The sequence below is a fragment of the Corvus brachyrhynchos genome, unplaced genomic scaffold (genome assembly GCF_000691975.1).
Source record: "Corvus brachyrhynchos isolate BGI_N302 unplaced genomic scaffold, ASM69197v1 scaffold79, whole genome shotgun sequence".
NCBI classification, from domain to species: domain Eukaryota; kingdom Metazoa; phylum Chordata; class Aves; order Passeriformes; family Corvidae; genus Corvus; species Corvus brachyrhynchos.
The window spans coordinates 916,497-938,079 of NW_008240023.1; the positions used below are offsets into that span (position 1 = coordinate 916,497).

General features: G+C 54.7%; 1 protein-coding gene across 3 annotated transcripts; it reads right to left on the minus strand.

The window, feature by feature from the left end:
• Nucleotides 1-3,491: 3,491 nt before the first annotated feature.
• Nucleotides 3,492-19,641, minus strand: SH3BP4 (SH3 domain binding protein 4). Of its 3 annotated transcripts, none has more exons than XM_008640711.2 (6): nt 19,266-19,641; nt 16,028-16,106; nt 14,042-14,220; nt 9,887-12,249; nt 4,413-4,601; nt 3,492-4,062 (listed from the first exon to the last, which is right to left on the minus strand). In XM_008640711.2, exons 3-6 carry the CDS (start codon nt 14,157-14,159, stop codon nt 3,838-3,840), a joined length of 2,895 nt encoding a protein of 964 aa, XP_008638933.1. In that variant the 5' UTR covers nt 14,160-14,220; nt 16,028-16,106; nt 19,266-19,641; the 3' UTR covers nt 3,492-3,837. The 3 variants fall into 3 exon arrangements, with proteins under 3 accessions (XP_008638933.1, XP_017598916.1, XP_017598917.1); XM_017743427.1 differs by having other exon boundaries at nt 16,028-16,109; XM_017743428.1 differs by having other exon boundaries at nt 19,427-19,640.
• Between the last annotated feature and the right edge of the window lie 1,942 nt (nt 19,642-21,583).

A 21,583-nucleotide genomic window follows, 5' to 3' on the forward strand; every position in this document is an offset into this window, starting at 1 on the left:
CCCCATTATAACAAAACTAAAAAGCCCAAAGGTGCCATTTGTTGCTCAGAAGCCCCTGGACTCCTGCAGTGGATGAAACCTGCTGAGCTGTGAAGAGGGGAGCCCCAGGGGATGCTTGAACTCAGAATGGGAGCTGTGTTTCCTGGGATGATCCTCTCCCTTCGTTTCCAGCCTTGCTCTGTGAGGGGTCAGGCCGGATGAAGTCACCCCGGGCTATTAAGGTAAAAAAAAAACGAAGGATCCAGCAAACAAGGAAACCCAAACCTGCAACAGGACTGCTGAACTTGGGAGTACCAGCAAATCCCAGGGCAGGATTCCAAGGGATCCATTGTGATCCTGGAGGTGCTCCTACCACGGTTTTTCCACAAAACCATCCATCAAGCCTCCAGCTGGCACGGGGAAATGGCCCTCAGAGGAGGTTGGGTGCAGGGGACAGCCCTGGGAAAGGGGGGATTTGGTGGCCAAAGAAACCTAAGGAAGAGTTGGGAGCAACCCTTGGAACAACCCTGCTCTTCCAAGCACTCAAAAGCAGCTCCTCATGTGGTGTCCTGATAATCCACCAGAGGCTTCCCCCAAAGAGCTGGGAAGGCAGCAAATCCATTGATTTGCAGCAGGGATTTCCAGGGATGAAAATGAACACCCGGAGACCGCCAGGGTCCTTCATCCCAGGCTCCAGATCTCCCTGCAAGCCACGCTTTGTGTGGAGACCCCGATAACCCAGGGGTCACTTTCCTCTCCCTTCCCCTCCTGACACCTCTCCCTGACCCTTTTGGCGCTGGATGAGCCCACAAAAGATGATCCCTCACTTGTGAGGGCTGAAGCAGAGGAGAAAATGCTGTGAGGATGCACTTGCAGGGTGACCCGTGCTGAAGCGCTTGGCTCCCTGAGGAATAAAAAGCCAAATCCTTTCCTTGAAATATTCCAGGGAGCCAGGCAAGGGGGAACTCCCCAAATCATCTGGCTGGTGTCCCTGTTTCCCAGAGCAGGGAAAGGAGGCACAAGGCAGGGTAGGGTGTCCATGTGGGGCATCACCTGTGTCCATCCCACAGAGCTGGGGCTGGCCAGGGCTGAGAACCCCAGGGAAAACCAGACTTCTGTGCAAATAATTCAGGAATAATTCAGAGAAAGCTCCAGGGAGCCTCATCTGGGATCACAGATCCATCCTGTCACTCCTCCACCCTTGAGAGCCCTGAAGCCACAGCCAGACACCTGAATATTTCCTTTTCCTGGCTTGGCATCTGACCTCCACTGGGACTGGGAGCACCATAACAGCCTTGGCTAAATGCAGGGATGTTTTCTCCGGCCAGAAAACAACCAGGGAAACTCCCCCGTGCCAAAACAAACCCTGCAACCCCACCTTCAGGAAGTCCCTTAGCTGCAGCTTGAGCCTAAGCAGCAGTCTGGGCAGCAAGACTGTTCCCAGCCACTTCTCCCTGGACAAAGTGGGATGGGGAGGCTGAGGGGAGGAAATGGGATTGAGGACCACTGGCTCCGGGTGCTGGCACAGTGGAAACCCCACTAAATGAATCCCACTCATCCAAGGTGCTTTGGGGATGAAGAGACAACACAGATGAGATCTAACCGGGAGCACTGGAGAGTAACAGCTTTACTTGGATTTTTTGGGGTTTTCCCCCGAAAAACTCCTTTTTCTTTAAAAAAAGGCCCATTCCCAATAAGAACAAAACCCAGTTCCTGCACAAGGGTGGCAACACAGAGGCCCAGACAGATTTTTAGGAGAAGGCCTTGACATTTAGTCCAGAAGGCATCTGGGGGACACATTCCCAGTCCCAGCACGGGAGGAAGGACTGGATTTGGGACCAAATTACCACAGCCTCACCCCGCGTGGTGCTGGCCGTGGTCCCAGCGGGCTGGGGAGGGCACAGGGTGCTGAGGAGCTGAGCCCAGGGGGTCTGAGGCAGCTGCTGGAATGCCAGGGCGGGTATTCAGAGTACCTGAGGGAGACAGAAAAACCAAGGGGGAGCAGGGGGGCTAAAAAAAAAAGCTGGGATTATTCATGGCTCACGGGAGGCTCCGACTCCTGCCCTCACTGCTGCTGCCACTCTCCCAGCACAGCCTTCTGCAGAGCTCTGGAGCCTGCCAGGCAAAGGGGGAGAGCCCAGGTTCAGGTAAAAGCCCAGGGAAAAGGCATCCTGCTGCCTGCACGTGGAGGTCACCCTCACTGCAGCAGGGATTTCAGCTCCTGCATGGAAAAATGGGCTCCTGGGGTGCCTCAGGGAGAGGGAAAGGGGCTGGGTGCTCACAGACCCTCTGTGCTATGGGGAGTTGCACAGGAAAGCCCCGAGGAGAAATTGAAGGTGCTGTTGTGGGGTCCATGGAGAGCGATCACTTCTGGGGATGGGAATTTGGGAAGAGGGAAATACACCATTCCCTCCACAGGATGCCTTTCCTACTCTTTTTCTTCCATTTTTTTTCCCTTCCATTATTTTTTTAATTAACCTGAAAAAAAACCCAAACCCATCCCTTAACAACCCTTACACATTCTCACTACAAAGAGCCTCTGCACTTAAAATAACCTTTCTGTGCAAAAATATTCCCCTCCCAGGTGAAATACCTGAACGCCGGGGAGCCGAAGGAGGAAAGGAAGTAGTTCCAAAAACTCGGATTTAAGAGGAACAGGGGGGAAAAACATACGGGCACAGGGTGCCAGAAATATTGAGGCTGTTGGCAGCAGGTTTATAGCAAAGATTATTGACAGGTTAAACTGGATTTGGGGAGCCCTGAAGAATTAGAAATCAATGGCAAAGAGCACCTGGACCATCCCCAATGAGCTCGGATTTCAAACTAGGAGGAAGATTCTCTCTTTTCCCTCTTCTTCCTTTTTTTTTTTTTTTTTTGGCCGGTAGAGGGATTCTGTGGATGGCAACAATTCCCTCTCATCGTCCTCCTGATCCATCTCCTGAGGTCTCTGGCAAGCCCCAAACCTCCAGCTTCTTCCAGAGCTGTCCTGCACCACATCCAGGGGGGGATGAAGTTCCTCCTGGTTAAAGAAACAGGAACAGGCAACGAGCATCTCCCTGCCCACAAACAAGAAAATCCACGTCTGCAGAGACACGAAAACAACCCCAAAAACAACCCAAAGGCTCACAGGGCCTGTGAATAAAATAAAAAATTTTAAAAAAAAGTACTTTTGGTGCAAGGTGCTGCTTGGGCTGAGCACACTGGCTCACAGGGCCTGTGAATAAAATAAAACAATTTTAAAAAAAAGTATTTTTTGGTGCAAGGTGCTGCTTGGGCTGAGCACACCCCAAATTTGGGGACACCCCAAGTTCTTACGGTGCTTCAGTCACATCTGGTAGCCAAGATCCTGCCCGTGGTAGGGGGAAAGGGCATTTCCTGTGCTTCCTCTTAAAATATGTGTTTACAGGACCCGTATTTGTCTCAAACCCCATCATTTAAAAGCAGTTTCTACGACCTAAAACCAGCCACAGCTTCACCCACCCCTCCCCCAAAGCTGTTACAACTTTTACTGCTCGTTACAAAAATTAGACTTTTATTTGTAAATGCCTAAAAAAACACGTGATCTCTTTTGGGACCCCCTCCCCACCCCTTCTTCCTACCCTCTTGAAAGTCTGGGGTTTCTTTAGTAAGAAAGAGTTTAACTGGATGAAAAGCCGTCCCCTTCCCGATGAATTCCCATCGAGGTGGGATGTCTCCCGCTGCCTTCCAGTCCTGGTGGAAAACTTGCAAACTTTGGCCTCTTCCAACCCACGCAGAGCAACCTCCACTTCTTCTCTTTAAAGTCAGCTCAAGAAAGAGGAGAGGGGGGAAAAAGCACAGGACAAACTTCCCAGCCAGGGAGAAGTGGACAAACGCGGGCTAGATGGCAAAATCCTCGTGGTCCTGGGGGCTGAAGGCAGCTGCCCGCAGCATGTCCAAGGAGTTAACGAGGATCAGGGTGCCCGTGAGGTGCTTCCAGCGCTTGGTGATGGGGTTCTTCATCTTGTCCAGCCCCGTGTGCAGCTCCTGGATGACGTCCCGGTAGCTGTCCCCCATCTGGCTGCTCCACGTGAGCAGGAAGTCGTACGCCGGCTTCCACATGGCCTGGGGCAGAGGGGGGACAGGTGGGAGGGGATCAGAGCTCAGCCAGCAGCCCAGAGCAAGCACCTTCCCAGGAGAACACCCCCCAGATCCCTCTGGACCTCCAAGAAGAGTGTGCTCTGGAGGAATCTCCAAAGAAACGTGGAATCATTTGGTTGGAAAGCTTTAAGAGCGCTGGGCCCACACTGGTGGGGCTTGGCAGCGCTGGGTGAGCTCCAACACCTTGAAGGTCTTTTCCAGCCAAAAAAATTCCAAGATCTGCAACCCACAGGGCCCCAGGGAGACCCAGATCTCCACGGAGGGCCAGTGGAGGCCCAGATCTCCACGGAGGGCCCGTGGAAGCTCACTCTCACCTCGCTGTCCACCGTGCCCGTCTTGTCGCGGTGCGGGGCCTCGTAGGCGTCCATCTGCTGCTTGGACACCTTGGCCAGCTTCTCGGCCAGCTCCCGCCAGCGCTGGGCCACCTCCACGGCCGTGGTCAGCAGCACAAAGTCCTGGATCAGCCGCACCACCAGCCCCTGGCAGTCCATCTTCAGCAGGGCCTGGAGGACAGGGGGGGAAAGCGAGCAGGGAGTCAAGGCCGGGGGCGCGTGGCAGGGGAATTCCCTCCAGGAGCATCCCAAAACTCCTCCTGCCTCCTTGCTAGCAACAGCTGGGGAAATCAGGCCAGCAGGCCTGGGCAGGAGAGTAATCCCATTAATTGGACAAAGCACTCGACCCCTCGGGGATGGGCTTTGCAGCCGGGCTGGCCAAGGCAGCCTCATTCTCCAGGCAACCCCTCCCGGGATGTCCAGGCCCCACCTTAAGCAGTTTAAAGCATCCCGGGGGCTGAGGACAACAGATGCTTTTAATCAAGAGAACTAATCCAGACTCCATCCCAGAGCTGCACTATCCTGCAGAGCAGTGGGCAAGGCACAACCAGGACATTTTGGGATGGCACCTGGACATCAGCCCTGTGAGGGGATGGGCTGGGGTGAGACCCAGGTGAAGACTCCGACAGTACAAGCATTGCTCAGCTCGGGATGTTCTTCCTCCTCTCCTCCTCCTGCATCATTTATTGTCCTAAAAGCCAAGATTTTCCACAAATGGTTTTGAAGTGGAAAGAGCAACTGCATCACTCCGGGTTTTCTAGGTAGGAATGACTTAGCCAGGAAAAAAAGGATGGAGTAGGGTTAGCTCCTGCCTTGAAGTGTCAAATCCCATTAAAATCCCCTCACGGTGGGATGAAGCTGCAGTAAGGGAAAACCCCCAGAGCAGCCCAGGAAAGGAAGGGTTTAATGGCAGTGCTCAGTCTCAGAGGATGGGATCTGACTGCCAGGATCGTCACCCCACTCCCCAGGGCTCCCCCAGCCTCTACCAGAGCCTCTGGATCACAAGAGTCCCAGCAGCATCAACCCCAGTCCTTGGGCAAATCCTACCCTGAGCCTCAGGAAGGGGTTTGATGTTATTAAACATGGAAATCAAGCAAACAGACCCCACCAGCTCCTTCACAGCAGCACGGGGATGGTTCTCCCAGAAATGTGGCCAGAATCCACCTTTCTGCCTCCGTGGGCCCTGACACCCTCTCCCAACACAGGGGGCCAGGCAAATCCAGGTCTGGCTGTGGGGCAAAGAAGGGTTAAATCCGCCCAGTGGAGGTCTCACTTGGGGGAGGGAAGATGGGAACATCTGAAACCACTCCAGCGATTTGCAAAGCAAAAGCACCGTGGATTTTCCCCCTTATCTGCTCCCAGCTTAGAGCTGAGCTGGGTTCTAATCACAGCTGCAGCCCAGCACGTGGCTGCTCCTCCAAAGTGCTGACACCGGCTTCCTGTGGGAGCCAGGGCGGCCATAAACCCCCTCGTTAAACAAGCAAGGAAAATCCATGGGAAAGAGCCCTCATTTGGTGGTGCAGAAGACATGAGGAAGCATTTAGATGTCACACACCTGTGCCAGAACCGCCTCCTCTGCTAGAGCCGCACGGATCCACCGCCCTCTCTGCAGGGGAAGGATCTGGAGGGTCCTAAGGAAGGGGGCAGACTGAACATCCCCAAACCCGCCTTTCCAGGCAGCTGGATCCCAATCCCGGGCAGAACCTGGCATTTAGGAAAGCAGGCTGAAGGAGCTGCTCTCACCTCCCGCCCGAGGTCAGAGGCAGCGGAAGAGGCCTCCCGGAGCCGGGAGCGCTGCAGGGTTAAGAGGGATGGAGCTGCAGGAGATGGATTCTCCTGCTCCTCCTGCTGCTCCAGGTGAACAACAAAACAGCAGCAAAGGAAAGCAGCCGGGAGGCCACCTCAGCAAGAGCTGCAAAATCATCCAAAACAAGGAGTCCGGGAGAGACGGATCGGCCTGGAGCGCCGCGTGTTAGCTCCCAAACCTACTGCTGGCCACGGCACCACGGGCTGTGCCCTGGCAGCTCCAAGCACACGGGCAGAGGTGACAGGAGACAGGGACAGCACCAGAGCCACGTGGGGAAGGGGTGCGAGACATCCCAGACACCGAGGTGGCAGCCAGAGGGGGAATATTACTGGGAACGGCGACACACTGGGATTAGCTCGGCAGACTTAATCCTCCAGTGGGATTATGGCCCAATTTTTTCCATCCTCCTCCCTCGCCCTGGACAAGCCTCCCGGGATAGCTGGGTGCACCCACTGCGTCTCCATCCCTCAGCACCCAGGTGTGACCTGGGCTGTGCTTTGCCAGAGCCCTCCAAAATATTTATTATTTATTATTTACTCCCCTGGCAGCAGCTGGGAACCGGCTCCGCCAGCCCAGCAAAGAGCAGAGAGGGTGTTTGATATTCAAATCCCGGTTCAAAGCAGAAACACCTCCACTTAAAAGGCATCCAGGGGAGGCTGAATTTACATCCCAGCTTTGAAATGCAGAATCCCATTTCCTAACGAAGGAAAGCAGCTAGTGGAGGAAAACAGCTCCCACCTGGGACTTCCTCAAACATATAAACATGGGATAAAGGCCCAAGGAGACCGTGAGACCACGGGGTGAGAGGATCCTCGTGCACAGGCTCCTGTCTCATCCTCCTCTTTGGGATATAGGTCAGGTTTTGACCCAAAAAAGTTGCCTCTGTACAAGTGTTCCCCAAAACAACCCTTGTTTAGGCATCAAACGTCTCTTCCACTCGTTTTTTGTCTGTCACCACCTCCAAAATCATCTCACACATTTAAAATACACACTGTCAGCCTTAAATACTGATTTTTTTTTTTTTTTTGCCTCATACTGGCTCCTTGGGGTAATTTCCTTGGACATGACGCCCAGCTGGATCTCAGCATGCTGAGGGTGGGCAGGCCCTGGCACAGGGTGCCCAGAGCAGCTGGGGCTGCCCCTGGATCCCTGGAAGTGTCCCAGGCCAGGCTGGACACTGGGGCTTGGAGCAGCCTGGGACAGTGGGAGGTGTCCCTGCCCATGGCAGGGGTGGGATGGGATGGGCTTTAAGGTCTCTCCCAACCGAAAGCCATGAACACCCTGACCTGCAGCCCCCCCAGCAGCTCTTTGAGGCCTGCACACACCAGGGACAAGGAAAAACTCTTGGCAGGAGACAGGCAGCACATGGATACCTGGATACCGGGAGTCAGAGCAAACAAAACAATGGGAGGGGAAGAAAAAAAAAACCACCCTCCCAACCTCATCTCGTGTGTGACCTTTACAAGCAGCCTGGAGAAGAACAAGCTCAGAGTTTCCTTTGCACGGCTCCCTGCTGCCGTGCCAGGAGCATTCCCAGCAGAGCCGTGCTCTTCCCAACAGCAGTGTGTGTTGGAGGGATGACAAACCAGAGTGTCTCTAACAGCCAGAGAGGGAGAAATGCTGTGTCTCAGGGCACATCTATCCCCACGGGCCAGGCACCAGGGGCAACGAAATCTGCTCGAATCCACACCCAGTTTTTTTACTTTTTTATCCACGTGCTGCCTGCCTCCGACGGGCAGAGAGGAGGGAGGGAGAGCTTTCCCTCCCTCTCTGCTGTGCTGAGTAATTCCTGAGCCACATCCCCCCCCGAGTTACCGTCACACTCCAATGCTAGTGCCTGATTAGAAAAATAGTAATTAGAGGCAGATTACTGATTAACCAGTCATCATGGCCAGGCTTTGCCTTGCTTGGCTGCTGGTGCACGACTCTGCCACTGGCATTTTGCGTGCTCGACGCTGAACTCTGATAAACCTGCTTCTGCTTCTCCCTTCCCAGCGCTTCTGAGGGGAGACAACCAATTTTCAGATGAAATGGCCACACTGGAGCTTAGTGCACCTGGTTCCCCTCGCCAGAAAGCCAGTCCATTTGTTACAAATAAAATCAGATTTAAACACAATAAAACCCATTACTGCTCCATTGCCATGCCCTGAAACATCATTATTTCCTTCTTTCAACAGGCTCAATCTAATTTCTCCATAGGCTAAGGAGGATTTGACGGCAGCGAGGGGTTTGGAAGCGGCATCGTGTTCCACCAAGAAGGGAGCTCATCCTTTATCCACGGGCTCAGCCTCCCAGAGAGCAGGATTAGAGAGACAAGGAGAATAAAACCTGCCCTGGGACTCTGCTCTCCAGGCAGCCACAGGGGAGCAGGATGTTTTCCTGCAGCTCCTTGAGCCTTATCTTTCCCTTTGTCTCCCCACTGAGGGTTCTCCATGACCTACAGACCGCCTGGGATCCCTGAAAACAATGGGAAGAGATAAAAGCAACACCTACGGGGTTGGCAAACAGGGAAAGCAAACAGCGCAAAGCTCCCGGAAAGATGCAGCAAGAGCAGCATGGATTTCATCCCAACGTTCACTGGGCCTGATGACTGAAGGGGCAAACCCTCCCTCGGGGGGCAAAGGGCGGATTTTCCACTCCTGGATGAGGAAAGGGGTCACTGATGGCCAGGAGAACCCTGCAACAGAAGCAGCGTTGGCGGCGCGACCTGAAAGCTGAAAGGCAAAGCTAAACCATGGCACCCCCAGGCCCCAAAGTGGCGCCCGGGCACAGGGAACTCTTCGGACAACACTTCCATAAATAACAACAGATTCAATACCCTTCCTGACACCTTCTACTCAGTCCTTACATTTCCCCTTCTCCCTAATAGGAGTGTGGGAACTGAACTCCTTCGTTCAGCTCCAGTCCCCTTTGCCATAATTTCATTTTGCCAAGCTATTCCTTAATCCAATTGCCATTTTGAACCACGCTGTTCCCCCTAACTCAGTTATCCTGCTCCTGCGGGAGGGCAGGGAACAGGAGAGAGCTGCAAATCTCTTCCAGACCTTTTGCCCTGTGTTTTCTTTGGCTCGCTTCCTGTGAAATGCTAGAAACGATCACGGAGATGATGTTTCGTACGGGATTGACTTGCTAATGGCATCCTAGAAGTACCAGCAGGCAGCGCTCTCCCAAATTCCTTTCAGGACAAGGAGCAAGCCACCCATTTCCATTTGCAATGTATAAAACGTCCCAGCTCAGAGGCGTCCTTGGTTTAGCTGCCACTCAGAAAAAAAAGAATCCCCATCCCTGGCAGTGTTCCAGGCCAGGCTGGACGGGGCTTGGAGCAGCCTGGGCTAGTGGAAGGTGTGCCTGCCCGTGGCACGGGGTGGGACGGGATGAGCTTTGAGGTTTCTTTCAACCCAAACCATTGCGTGACTGCGGAATTCCGAGTGCCTCAGCGCCTCCCTCATTACTGCCGTGATCCCCCTAAAGCAAGAGCCCACCGACCCCAGGGCTGGCACCACCTGACAGCACCCAGCAGTGTTCAAAAGACCTGAAAGATGGACTTCTCTCTCTACAGACCAAATTCAGAAACCTGCAACTCCTGTTCAGCCTGATCCCTCTGCAGAGCCAGGAACGGAGCCCCCCTTTCACCAGGCCTCAGACTCACCGTCATCAGCTCCTTCTGGAAGGATTTCCTCTCCTTGTTCTCCATGCTGTTACAGTCTTCCTTCAGCTTCTCCAGGACGGAGGCCACTCGCTCGGGCTCGCTGTCCAGCTCCGCCCGGCAGAAAAACGTGAGCGGCAAGTTCAGGTAGCCCAGGGCGTCGGCGAAGGAGCGCCAGCTGCTGAGGTTCTCCATCAGCAGAGTCCTCACCGAGGCGTAGATGTAGGTCAGGAACTTGCAGGGCCTCAGGATCTGCTCCAGCAGCAGGCTGGTGGTGAGATCCGGCCCGGAGAAGTAGCTGGGTTTGACCTTCCCGACCACCAGCACGTTTTTGGTGTGCACGAGGCCGATTTTCCCCTGATAGTAGCCAATGTACCACTCCTTGGTCCACAGCTGGCCTTTCAACCTGATCTTCTCCTCACTGAGGAGGGCTATGACGTCTCCCTTCTTGTACTCCAGCAAATAGTGGTTCTTGCTCTGCCTCACCACCGTCTTCAGCAGCTTCCCGTACTTCAGGCTCAGCACCGGCCGGTCCTGAAAAACCGGATACTTGGTGGTGGCAGCCAGAGGGGAGAGGATGATCTTCCCCACCTCATTCTTCTTGAGGAACCGCCTCTGCCCCGTCGGTTTGATGGCACTTTTCGGAGGCGGCTGCGGCGTCTGGACGCAGAACTGGGTCAGAATGGCATCCTGGTCATCCTTGACTTGTATCCTCAGCGTGAAGTCCGAGAGTTCGTTGGGGTCGTGGGACGTGATCGGGAAGATGAGGCGGCTGACCTTGCCCAGCTTCATCTGGAAGCCCCGGACGATCTTGGCTTGCTCACTGGCCTTCACCTCATAGTTGGTCATGTTGGAGAACATGCAGAGCTTGAGGTCCTGGGGCCGGGACAGGGCAAACTGGTGCTTCCCCCAGAGCTGGAGGGCGACGGGAGCCGGGCTGTGGGACTGCCTGGTGACCTCGTTGACCAGCAGGGTCTTGGGCGCGCACTCGTGGCCGAACATGGCCACCACGGTCTTGAAGGAAGGGTGGATGTGCTTGGGGCCGTAGACGCCCACCGTGATCTTCTTGCTGATGTAATCCCACACGGTGTAGGGGTAGAGGATGTTCTGGCCCTGCGCCACGGCCGCGATGTACATGCAGGGCTCCAGGTTCTCCAGCTGCACCTGGATGGTGTCCCCGTAGGAATAGCTCAGCTGCATCGGCGTGTAGGGCCCCTCCTTCATGTCACTGCGCAGGCACTGCAGCCCCACCAGGCTCTTGCTCATGATGTCGTTCTTGACCTCTGCCGACACCTTCATCTCCAGGATGATGAAGGTCTTCACCTCCATGTTGCTGAGTTTGATCTGCAGGACGGGGCTGATGGTGCTGCACTTGTCGCTGTTCAGCTCCAGCGGTGGGTCCAGCATGGCCTTCATGGAGATCTGCTGCGTCTCCCCGGGGCACACGTGGCCCTCGGGCACATGGATGCTGATGTTGGTGTCCGGCAGCTGGACGGCCCCACCGGAGCTGTCCAGCTTGCACACAATGTTGGTCTCCACCGGCTGCGTCTGACCCCAGCCAGGATTTTGGCCAAGCAAATCCAAGTCGTGGCAAGACCGAGCCAGCTTCCTGTGGTTCAGCCACGCTGTCCTAAAATCCTCCCGGCTCTGGAACTGCTCAGGGGTGGGAGACTTCAAACTGCTGAAGAAACCCGACGATGCCGGCGCGTCCGACTTGGCCTGGAGGACGGACAGCTCGGACAAGCTGTAGGAGCGCTTACTTCGGAAGAAGGGGTTGTCCCTTCTCACGGGCTGTTCCACATCCAGCCTGTTCGTGGAGGGAAACTCATCAAAAAGGTTCCCCAGGCTGCTGTTGGCGGCCGAGCTGGGAAGAGCCGACGTGGGAGCCCCCGTGTCGAAGAGCAACAAATCCACGGCGACGCTGGAGTCAGATTCTTTATCTGAGCCGGGCGCTGCTTGCAAGTTCCCATTCAGGAACGGGTTGGTCTGCACTCCGTTCAGGAAGGGGTTGTTCTGGTAGGATTTGGCAGAGTTCCTCTTCACATCAGCCCACTCCCCGAGCAGGTCCAGCTCCTTGACGCCCTCGTCGGGGCTCTCCAGCAGATTGTCGATCATGCCGCTGTCCGTGAGGGAGGAGTTGCGGTAGTTGACGGGCTGCACGTAGGAGGACGGGATGTATCCCATCTCCGTGGTGTTGTGGGCGTACCACCACTCCCCTCCCGACGTGTCCAGCACGTACAGGTGGTCCCCCTTGGAGAACTTCAAGGTGGTGAAATTCGTGGGACAGTAATCCTTGATTGCTACGACTTCCTTCGCGTTCCCAAAGGACGTGGGATTGTTCACCAGCAAGGCACTGGGAGAAGGCACTGCAGAGGCAAGGAGGAGACAGCACTGTGAGAGACGCACAGCAGAGCCACCACAGATTTGCAATCATTTATTCCTGGTCACCATTCCACACTGTTCTAAGTGATGAAGGTAAGTTTTGGAATCACTGAATCACTAAAGCTGGAAAAGCCCTCTGACATCATCGAGTTCAACCATTAACCCAGCACTGACACGTCCACCACTAAGCCATGTCCCCAAGTGCCACATCTCTGTGTTTTCTGGAAACTTCCAGGTCCACTAATTCCCTGGGCAACCTCTCAAGGAAGAAGGTTTTCAAGAAATCTCCACCATTTCTGCTACATTCACACCTTTCTTCCTTAAAGGGTTCATCCAAATCCAAGATAACTCTTCCTACAGGTGACAAGCCCTCTTGCTCTGCTGTAACCCCTCTCCTGCCCAGGTCAAACATGGCCAGAGAAGCTGTGGCTGCCCCTGGATCCCTGGAAGTGTTCCAGGCCAGGCTGGATGGGGCTTGGAGCAACCTGGGATAGTGGACCGTGTCCCTGCTTTCAGGTCCCTCCCAAATCAAACCATTCTGTGTTTCTAAAGGTCACCCAGTTTGAACCCCCACAGAATCCCAGCACCTCCCTCCCACAGTGCTGCCGTGGTCCTGGCAGCATCTCCAACCTCCCTTGCAGCAGTGCCAGCAGAAAGTTGTTTTGCCAGGGGACCCCAGTTTACATCCAGGCAGGGTTTAGCCTACACTGTCACCCTATTTATTGGCTTTGCTCTCATTTTCAGGATGTGTTTCTGTAAAAAGCACCAAAGCCGAGCTGCAGCTGACGTTCCATCAATGGTTAATTGTGTGCTGTCTCCCTCGGCAGACTGAAGAAAACAAGGAAAGCTGGATTTTCACCAACAGGGAGCTGCAAGGGAACTGGGACAGCACCTGCTTCAACGGGCTCGAGAGCTCTCTGGGAGGAAAAGGGAGTTTAGAAAACACAGGAAGCCCTTAAAATCCCAGAGACAAAGGGATGGGAGCTCAGACTGCACATCCCTGCAGCCACTACTTCTCACCATGGAAATAACAAGGCGAGGAAAGATACAGCTGAGCAAAGAGAAGCCTTTAAATATAGCCTGGGGATCAAATGTTCAGAGGAGAAGAGTTTTGTACACATCCCAAACGACTCATCCGCCAGCAGGCAAAGGCGTGAGGACATTTATCCAGTGGAAAACTACACAGAACCTCCAAATTGGAATTATTTGGGCAGCCTGGCAGGTTGGAAGCCACTGCTAACTCGGTCATCCTGCAGGACGGAGCGTTTTTGGTGTCAGATCAGACAGGCAAGTGGCTGCTCCTGTGTCCCTCCAGCTGGGCATGTGGAGGGTTAACAGGGATGTGCTGAAACCCCTTGGAGAAGAGGAGTCATTCCTATTTCTGCATTAAAACCCATCCACTTTGCAGCAAGTGTTTGATGTTCAGGTGCTCCACCTGCAAAAACAATCGCGTTTGTGCGTGTTTTGTTTGTTTCGAGGCCCTCAGCGCACTCCAGCTTCCACCTGGAGTTTTTCCTTGGGATGCTCTCCTGCCAGAGGAGCAGCAATTCCCCTCCCACCTGACCACGGCTTTTATGCTGGGTAAGGAAAACACAGCAGGGGAAAAAAAAAAAGGGCAATAAAAGGTGGGGAAGGAAAAAAGGATTATTGGAGCAACCTGCAGGATCCCAGCGCTGGGGAGAGGGAACACCTTTGTCACCGCCTTGTTGGCGTCACCGAGCCCTCCCAGGAGGGGAGGATGGGCCTGAAATGAGGAGAAGGATCAGCCCCACGCACCTTTGACGTCGCAGAGCGCGGTTTCAGCAAAGCCCTCGCCCAGGTCGATGAGCGTCCCCTCGGACTTGCACCGCGGGAGCCCTCCCGAGTTGGCCGCCCGGATCCTCTGCGCTGCCATCTCCGCTCCAGGCAGGCACTACATGGCCATGGGGACCCCAGTGTCACCTCGGGGAACCAGCCTGGGGGACAGAGACAAAGGCCAGGGTGTTAGAAAGGCTCCGGGTTCCCCCATGCCACCCGCACGCTGATCCCGTGGTGCCGATACAGGAGAGCGTCCTCCTGTTCTCCTTAAACCTGGATGCTCCCAGGAACCACCAATCCTTGGAGGGCAAGGACAGCCTGGTCTTGCATGATGCTGGGCACACCCCCATACGAAGCAGCCCTCTGGCCTTACAGAGTTTTTTTGGGAATACGCTGCTCCCAGGATCATAAATTGCTCCTTCTCCCCGTTTCCCAAGCATTTGCTCGTTGCTGTCACACAATTATGAAACCACTGAGCACTGGGCTGCTGTGGAAGCATGGAAGACCCACGGGACTGGGCTTTTTTCCATGTTCAAATGGGTCATCCCTGTCTCCCAGCTGCAGCACTGGGATCTCCTGGGATGGGGCCTGGCTCCTCCCGCTTGCTCCCCGCATCTCTCTCCACACCCAGCCAACCAGGCAGGGCAACATCCCTTCCTGCACTGAATAGGATAAAAATAAAGGGGTTTTTCCTCCTTTTTTTTCCAGCAGCACTTGCAAAAACACTTCCAGAACCCCTGTGGAAGAGCAGCTGCATCAGTGCGCCGGAGCTGAGAGGGAAAGGAGCCCGTTCCCACAGGACACTCCGACCACCAACGTCGCGGCTGATGCAAGCGTGGGCAAGAGCTGCCCTGACGTCACCCGTGTCCTCTGCAGCTGGGACAGTGGCCAGATGGGCCAGGACAAGCAGGGAAGGCTGAAGGCACAGCTGGAGCACAGCCTGAGCCCTGAGTTGCTACGCCAGGTTTGCACCAGGGAGCAGGAACGCTGTCGGGCGTACCCGGGATCATGCTGGAAATTCTGGATCCATCCCCTGCCTCCTGCTCCCTCAGACCTGCCACAAAACTCCAGCCTGGCTGCAAAACACCAACAGGTCTTAAACATCCAAGTTTTAATTAGAAGTTATGTCCGAATCCCTTGTTTTACAAAGGGATTTTCATCCACTCCTCACGCTGTTCTTCCTTTCTGCCTCTCCCATGCAATCTTTTTTCTTTTCCTCCCTCAGCTGGAAAATGAAATCAAGCAGAAAATAACAGCCAGACCCAAATTCCTGAGGTGGGAATACAGAGCTGATGCCTCCTCCGGCACTGTGAGGGGGAACAGCAAGTCCTGAAGGATTTGGTGCCCTTTTCTGGAATGCAGCAAGAGGAAATGTGCTGGGGAGAGCCTGAGCAGGAGATACTCCAGCCTGCTTGAAATGCTTCCCAAGCCATCCCCGGGGCTGGTATGCCGGGAATGCGGCTGGCTGGAAGGGATGCACCAGGCTCCAGCCAGAAAAGGGAAGGGAGAACTTGTGTGCAAACATTTCCCCTTACAGGAGAGCCTCCTGCCGGGAGCAATCCAAAGGGAGAGGGTTTGGCAGGGAATAAACACAGGGCAACCGGGCTTTGAGTCAAAGCTGAGCTTATCAGGGCTGGGACAGGTAAGACAGGAGACCTGGAGCTGCTGCCAGGGGACAAGACAAAGGAAAAACCAGCGGCAAGCTCCAGCAGGAAGCAAGGAAGGGAGGAAGGATGGATGCTCCCCTCGGCCGGCACCATTCCCCCAGCTCCAAGCCCGGCTGTGGTGTTTCCCATTAATGCCATTTGGGATTGCAGGTTTTCCAGGTGGCATGGAAACACCCCAAACACACAGTGCCTCCCCTCTAGAGACCCCACAGACACTTTGTGAGCTTTTCTAGGGTTTTTTCTTCCCTGGCTGGGAGGACAATTCCCCCCCCCGCCTTCACAGAGGCAAAAAACAAACCTCCACAACGGCATCACCAGCACAGAAAGAGCTCAAGTGGCAAAGTTTTCACCAATTCTGGCAATTCTTGCACACGATCCTGCTGGGAAAAAAAATAAATAAATAAAATCAAACCACTGTGGCATCCCAAAACTCCCCCCTGCACAAAGTAGGAGAAGACCAAGTGTAAGCCACAGATATGTTTTGAAACACCTGCCTGCTGGTCCAGCATGGCATGAATTTTACATGAATCATGGCAGCTACAGCCCTGACAGCTCTCACTGACATATCCTCAAGCCTGGAACTCGCAGGGATGCTCCCCCTTCCTTTATTTATGTAAGGAGATGGGAAGCTTCGTGCTAAAGGTCTCTGACAGACGTGGGCTGTGTGGAGAAACAGCTGGAAAAACCCCCCTCTGCATCCAGCTCTGAGGCCTCAAAAGGCAGCAAGAATCTACACACAAAGGAGGGATAATGGGAAGGGATTTCCTCTCCTGGCAGGAGCATCCTGGATCTGTCCGTCCCTCCTGGATCTAGGGATGCACACACACACTTTAAAGGATGGGGATCCAGGCCCCCCACGGCTGGATTCGGGATGGGAGCCCTGTTTTGGAGCTGGGGAGGGACCCAAGACGTTCCTGAGCGCAGAGATAACCAGCAAACCCCCAAATTCAGGCTGTGCGAGGATAAAAGGGACAATGGGAGCGGCGTGGGGGGAAACAAAGGGTGGAAGGGGCAAGATTTGTTTAGAAACCACTGAGACAATGGTCTGCAAACTCCTCTGAAAGCGCTTTAAATTTAGCCTGGGGTTAAATATAGCCCAGGGAAAAACCCGGCCCCACGTGTTTACCCAAAGCCACAAACAGCATCCGAAATGAACGGCGGAGAGGAGGGGGTGGGAAGGAAACCAGTGGGTGACCAGGGCTCACCCTGACAGAGCCAGCAGCTCGTCCTGCAGCCTCTCAAAGGCACCCACACCTGCTTCTCACAGCGGTTTTCCCGCTCCCATTAGGAAAAGGGAATGCTGCAGGGTCAAATCCAAGCCTGCGAGCCAGGGGGACCTGCTGCCTGCTCCCCCCGTCCCAACAGAGAGCGGCTGCCTGCATCAGGGCCCCACGGTAGTTGCATTATTCTGGCCAAAATCCTAAGCAGGCTTTGCTGGGAGTTGGAGAAAGCTCTAGGGAGGCCCCGGTGAGCACATTTCCATGGGTGCATCCTCACAGCTTCCTGGGATGGACGGGGCTGCCCCCAGATTTAACTTGGCATGAGCTGGGGGTAAGGATAAGGGGTTGGGGATGGGATGTGCGGGCTGAGCACACTGTGGAGAGCCTGGCTGCTTCTCAAGGGGTAGAGAGGAGACAGCAGGGAGCATCTCCAGGGTCTTGAATCAGTGCTCCTGGATCTCCTCTTATAGAAGTCATGGAATATCCTGAGTTGGAAGGGACCCCAAGGAAGGTCAATCCAAATCCTGGCCCTGCACAGACCCCCCACCAATCCCACCCCGTGCATCCCTGGCAGCGCTGCCCAAACGCTCCTGGAGCTCTGGCAGCCTCGGGGCCGTGCCCATTCCCTGGGGAGCCTGGGCAGTGCCCAGCACCCTCTGGAGGAACCACCTTTTCCTAAAATCCATCCTAACCCTGCCCTGGCCCAGCTCCAGCTGCTCCCTCAGGTCCCACCAGCAGGTCTGGGGCTGGTGGCAGTGTCACATCTACTAAAAAACCACCTATTAAAACGTACTAAAAACAAAACCCAAAGGTCACTTTTCCTGCAGCACTCGAACACACAGCATTCAGCATCCCAGCTGCAGCATTTCCCGGCATGGAAAAGGTTAAAAATAACTTCTGCAAACTGTCTGCTGCAACTTATCCCAGAAATCCAACTGCAAGCCCAGGGGAGCCACCTAAAACCTCCTGGCACAGGCAGAGCCCCGTCCTCGCCAGCGCTCCCAGCTCCACCCATCGTTCCAAGCTCATCCTGATGGGATTACGGGATGGACACACCTCTGTCCGGACACTGAGCTATCAGTCAAAGACACACCACGGGCACCCAGCCATGCTGGACAGGGCTGGCAGGGAAAAGCAATCCGGGGAAAAATACCAAACCCACGTCCTGGAGCAAAGAAATGCAATAAAAACCACGGGAACACCCCAAAGTGCACAGCCCCAGGGTGGGAAGCAGGATCTGCTGCTGGCCAAGGGAATGTCTCTCCAACAAGCCCAGCGTAGGTGGGAGAGGACCCCTCCAGGAGCCTCAGTGCTGGAAAATCCCAGAATGCCAAGAATTTGGGCTGATAAGACCCAGGAGGGCTGGCAGGTACCAAGCACCATCAGGGCTGGAGATGGAGCCAGGTCCTTCCAGGTGCAGCCACGGACCTGCTGCCAGCAAAGGGAGCAATCCCTGCCCATCCCATGCTTCCCAGCCCTCCCTGGAGCTGCAGGGTCCATCCCATCACGGCACGTCCATGGGAAGCACAAGGAACAGGAGCCACCGTGACACAAGGCTGGTCAACTCCGCCGTGACTACCACCCCACAACCTTGTTTTCCCTGGAAAATCCATAAAAAGCCTCTCAAGACCATGGTGCAAGACCATCTCCCACCCTGCCCCTGGCCACAAATTGAAAATTGGGAAGAAAGGAAAGAGCTTCCAATCAATCACTCATCATCCCCTCCCCATGCCAGAGCCAAGATCAACTCCACGCACTCGTTGCTTATGGCTTTTAATTTGCTTTTTCGTTCCCCAAAGTCCAGTTCCTCTGGCTCTCCTACAACCATGGAAGTGTTTTCGGAGGTTTCTTCTAAAAACAGTCAGCTTTGCTTGGATATGAGCAAATTTAAACACTTTCTAGGTAGGAACTCATGTCCCAGAGCCACAGTGCTCTTGTGCCACACCACTTGTCCCACACAATGAATGTACTGAAAATGTTGCTTTCATCAGTCACAAAACCCTAGTAACTCAAATCCATGCAAGCAGATGCAGAAAAGGCCCCTCCAAACCCTGGAGACACCCCAGCCCTGAGGGAGCTGCTCAGGGAGTGCCTGGTGACACCAACACACTGCAGTCAGCAATGGCCTTCAAAAGAAACTGAGAAAAGGCCCAAAGTGGCCGAAACTGCCAAATTTTAGCAAACAATCTGATTTAGGAACTTGATTTTGCCCCGTGAATTCTCCACCTTCAAGATCTCCCGCATGGCTACGACACAACACAACGCTGGCCCTTGCTCAACACGCTTCCCCCCCCCAGTGGAAGATGATCCCACTACCTCGAGAATTCCCTCCTTTCTCCGTGCTCGTACAGACAGATCTTCAGGCATACCTTCAAAACTGGCAACACCAGCACAGCCCCACCCAGGTCCTCGGCAGCCCCCTACAAGGCTGGGATGGCTTTGGAAGCTGCTGGTGGCAAGGAACAGACTCAGATAACCTTGTAGCTCATCTCCCAGTGATCCAGGTCTCTTCCATGCTGGAGGGGATGGGTGGGGGAGAGCTGGCTGCTGTTGAGTTCTTCCCCTCAGAAGCCTGGCCCGAGCATTCTCCAAGTCTGACGCCAGCCGTGCTGCGTATCCCGGTGATTCCTGACCCCGTTGCCTCTCTCTTATCTCCTCCTCCTCTTCCTTCACCGCCTGTGCTTGCCAAGCCAACGCTTTCATCTTCCAAAAAAAAAAAAAAAAAAAAAAAAAAAAACCCCCACCACACAAAAAAAGCCAAGCAAAGATAAACCACCCCTTAAGACAACACCAAACACCAGCTCTTTGTGCCAGAGAGAACAGCCTGGTGTGAACTCACACGTCCGTCCCAGCACGAGCCTCGCGGGAGCTGCCAGGAGCACAACACACGGCGCTTCAGTCCCTTTCCCAGCAAACAAGAAGGGACTTGTGGAAGTATCGGGACCTCCCATCCCTCCTGCAGCGTCCTCACGTCCCAGGGGTTTGCTTTGGAGCCCATTCCCACCATGTGATGTGGGAATGACTGCACCCAGCACGGCGGCAGCGGAGCCCGGCCCCAGCTCCTGCTGCCAGGCAAGGGCAAGCCAAGCATGGCCAGGGTGATGGAGAAGGGAAGGGAATGAAGGCAATTTTGGCCAAGTGCGTGCTGCCGGTGTCTGCTGGTGCCTGGAGTCCGTCACGGCCTCCCTGCTGGGGATGTCATCCTTCACAGGCAGAGCGGGAAGGACGGGAAAGCTTCCTTTTATAGCACGAGTCCCGCTGGATATCCATCACCAGCTGCTCAGAGACTCAAATATAGATCAGTCTTGAAGGTGGGAAAAGGGAGCTTTCCCTGCAGGACCTCCTGCTGCTGCCCAGCACTGATGCCATGGCAGAGGAGCGTCCTGGAGATGCAGGCACTGCCCTCGAGCACCCACAGCAAGCCCAAAACCCACCCCAATTCCCTGAAAGCGGTGCTGGTGTGGCAGAGGTTTAAAAAACCTGGACGTGCAGGAAAGTGCTGGAGGTGCTGCACGGGGCAGGAACCCTTGTGAGGTTTAGAGGGCCACAGGAAAGGTTTTCCTGGGACAACAGCCCAGGTCCTCCCACTCCACAGCAACAAAACCACGACACGCACGCCCGTCCTGATAACACAGGGAAGGAAATAAAGCTGGACTTGCTTCCATGGTTTCAAGACTGCAAAACCAGCCACTTGCCCTGGCGTCCCCAAAAAAAGCAAGGCAGAGGGATGTCTCCAGTGGGATGGTCCTTGGTGCAAGGGATGCTGCTGGAATGCCAGCACGGAGAGCGAGGCACTCCCCAAGAACAGATTCCTCCACTCCACAGAGCCAATTAAAAACCCAGAGGCGGTGTCTGCCCAAACGTCTCTTGGTGAGGCAGTGGGATCAAAGGAGACCTCAACAGGGACCATTGTGGACCTCTTGCCCAGGGGAGGGCTTGGTTCCCTGAACCCACAGACATTTTTGCCTCCACAAAGTCCTGCAGCAAGGAACTCCACGGATGGGCTGGAAGGCAATGGAAAACTCATCTCCCTCAGGAACAGGCTCTCATCTGATGTCCACTAGCCCTCGGATCAGAAGAGGCAGACTTGGTCCACTGTGCCCCTGATGTCTGCTCAATGTTCTTCCAAGGGAAAAAACACTTCCTAATCCAGGCAGGGCACTCCCAAAGGTGTCCTGGCTTTTCAACAGGGACCTGTGGATGGATGCTCCTCTGGCAGGGCAAGGAGTTTGATCCAGACAAGTCCCATGGGGACCAAAAAAACCATGAAAACCCAAAGTCACATCTACTGCTGCGGTCCCAGAGGAGTTAAACATAAAAGCCGAACTCAAGCTTTAAAACCCTTGGATGGAACAGGAATCCAGGAGAGAACCAACTTCCTGCAAGCCCTCACAGCCCCTCCAAAGTCCTTCAGAAGCCCCAGAGTTCGGCCTCACCCAGGAGATCTCGGTCCAACACCCACAAAGAGCAGAGTAAGGGAAACCGTGGAAGTCAAAAGGAGGGGAAACAATTTCCCCCCTCGGTGGGTGCTGCAAGAACCATCTCATAACCACCCAAGGGGGGGCCACTCAACCCCTCCTCCCCATCTCAAATCAACTAGATCCATGGAAGCTTGAAGGCTAACGGCACCAACT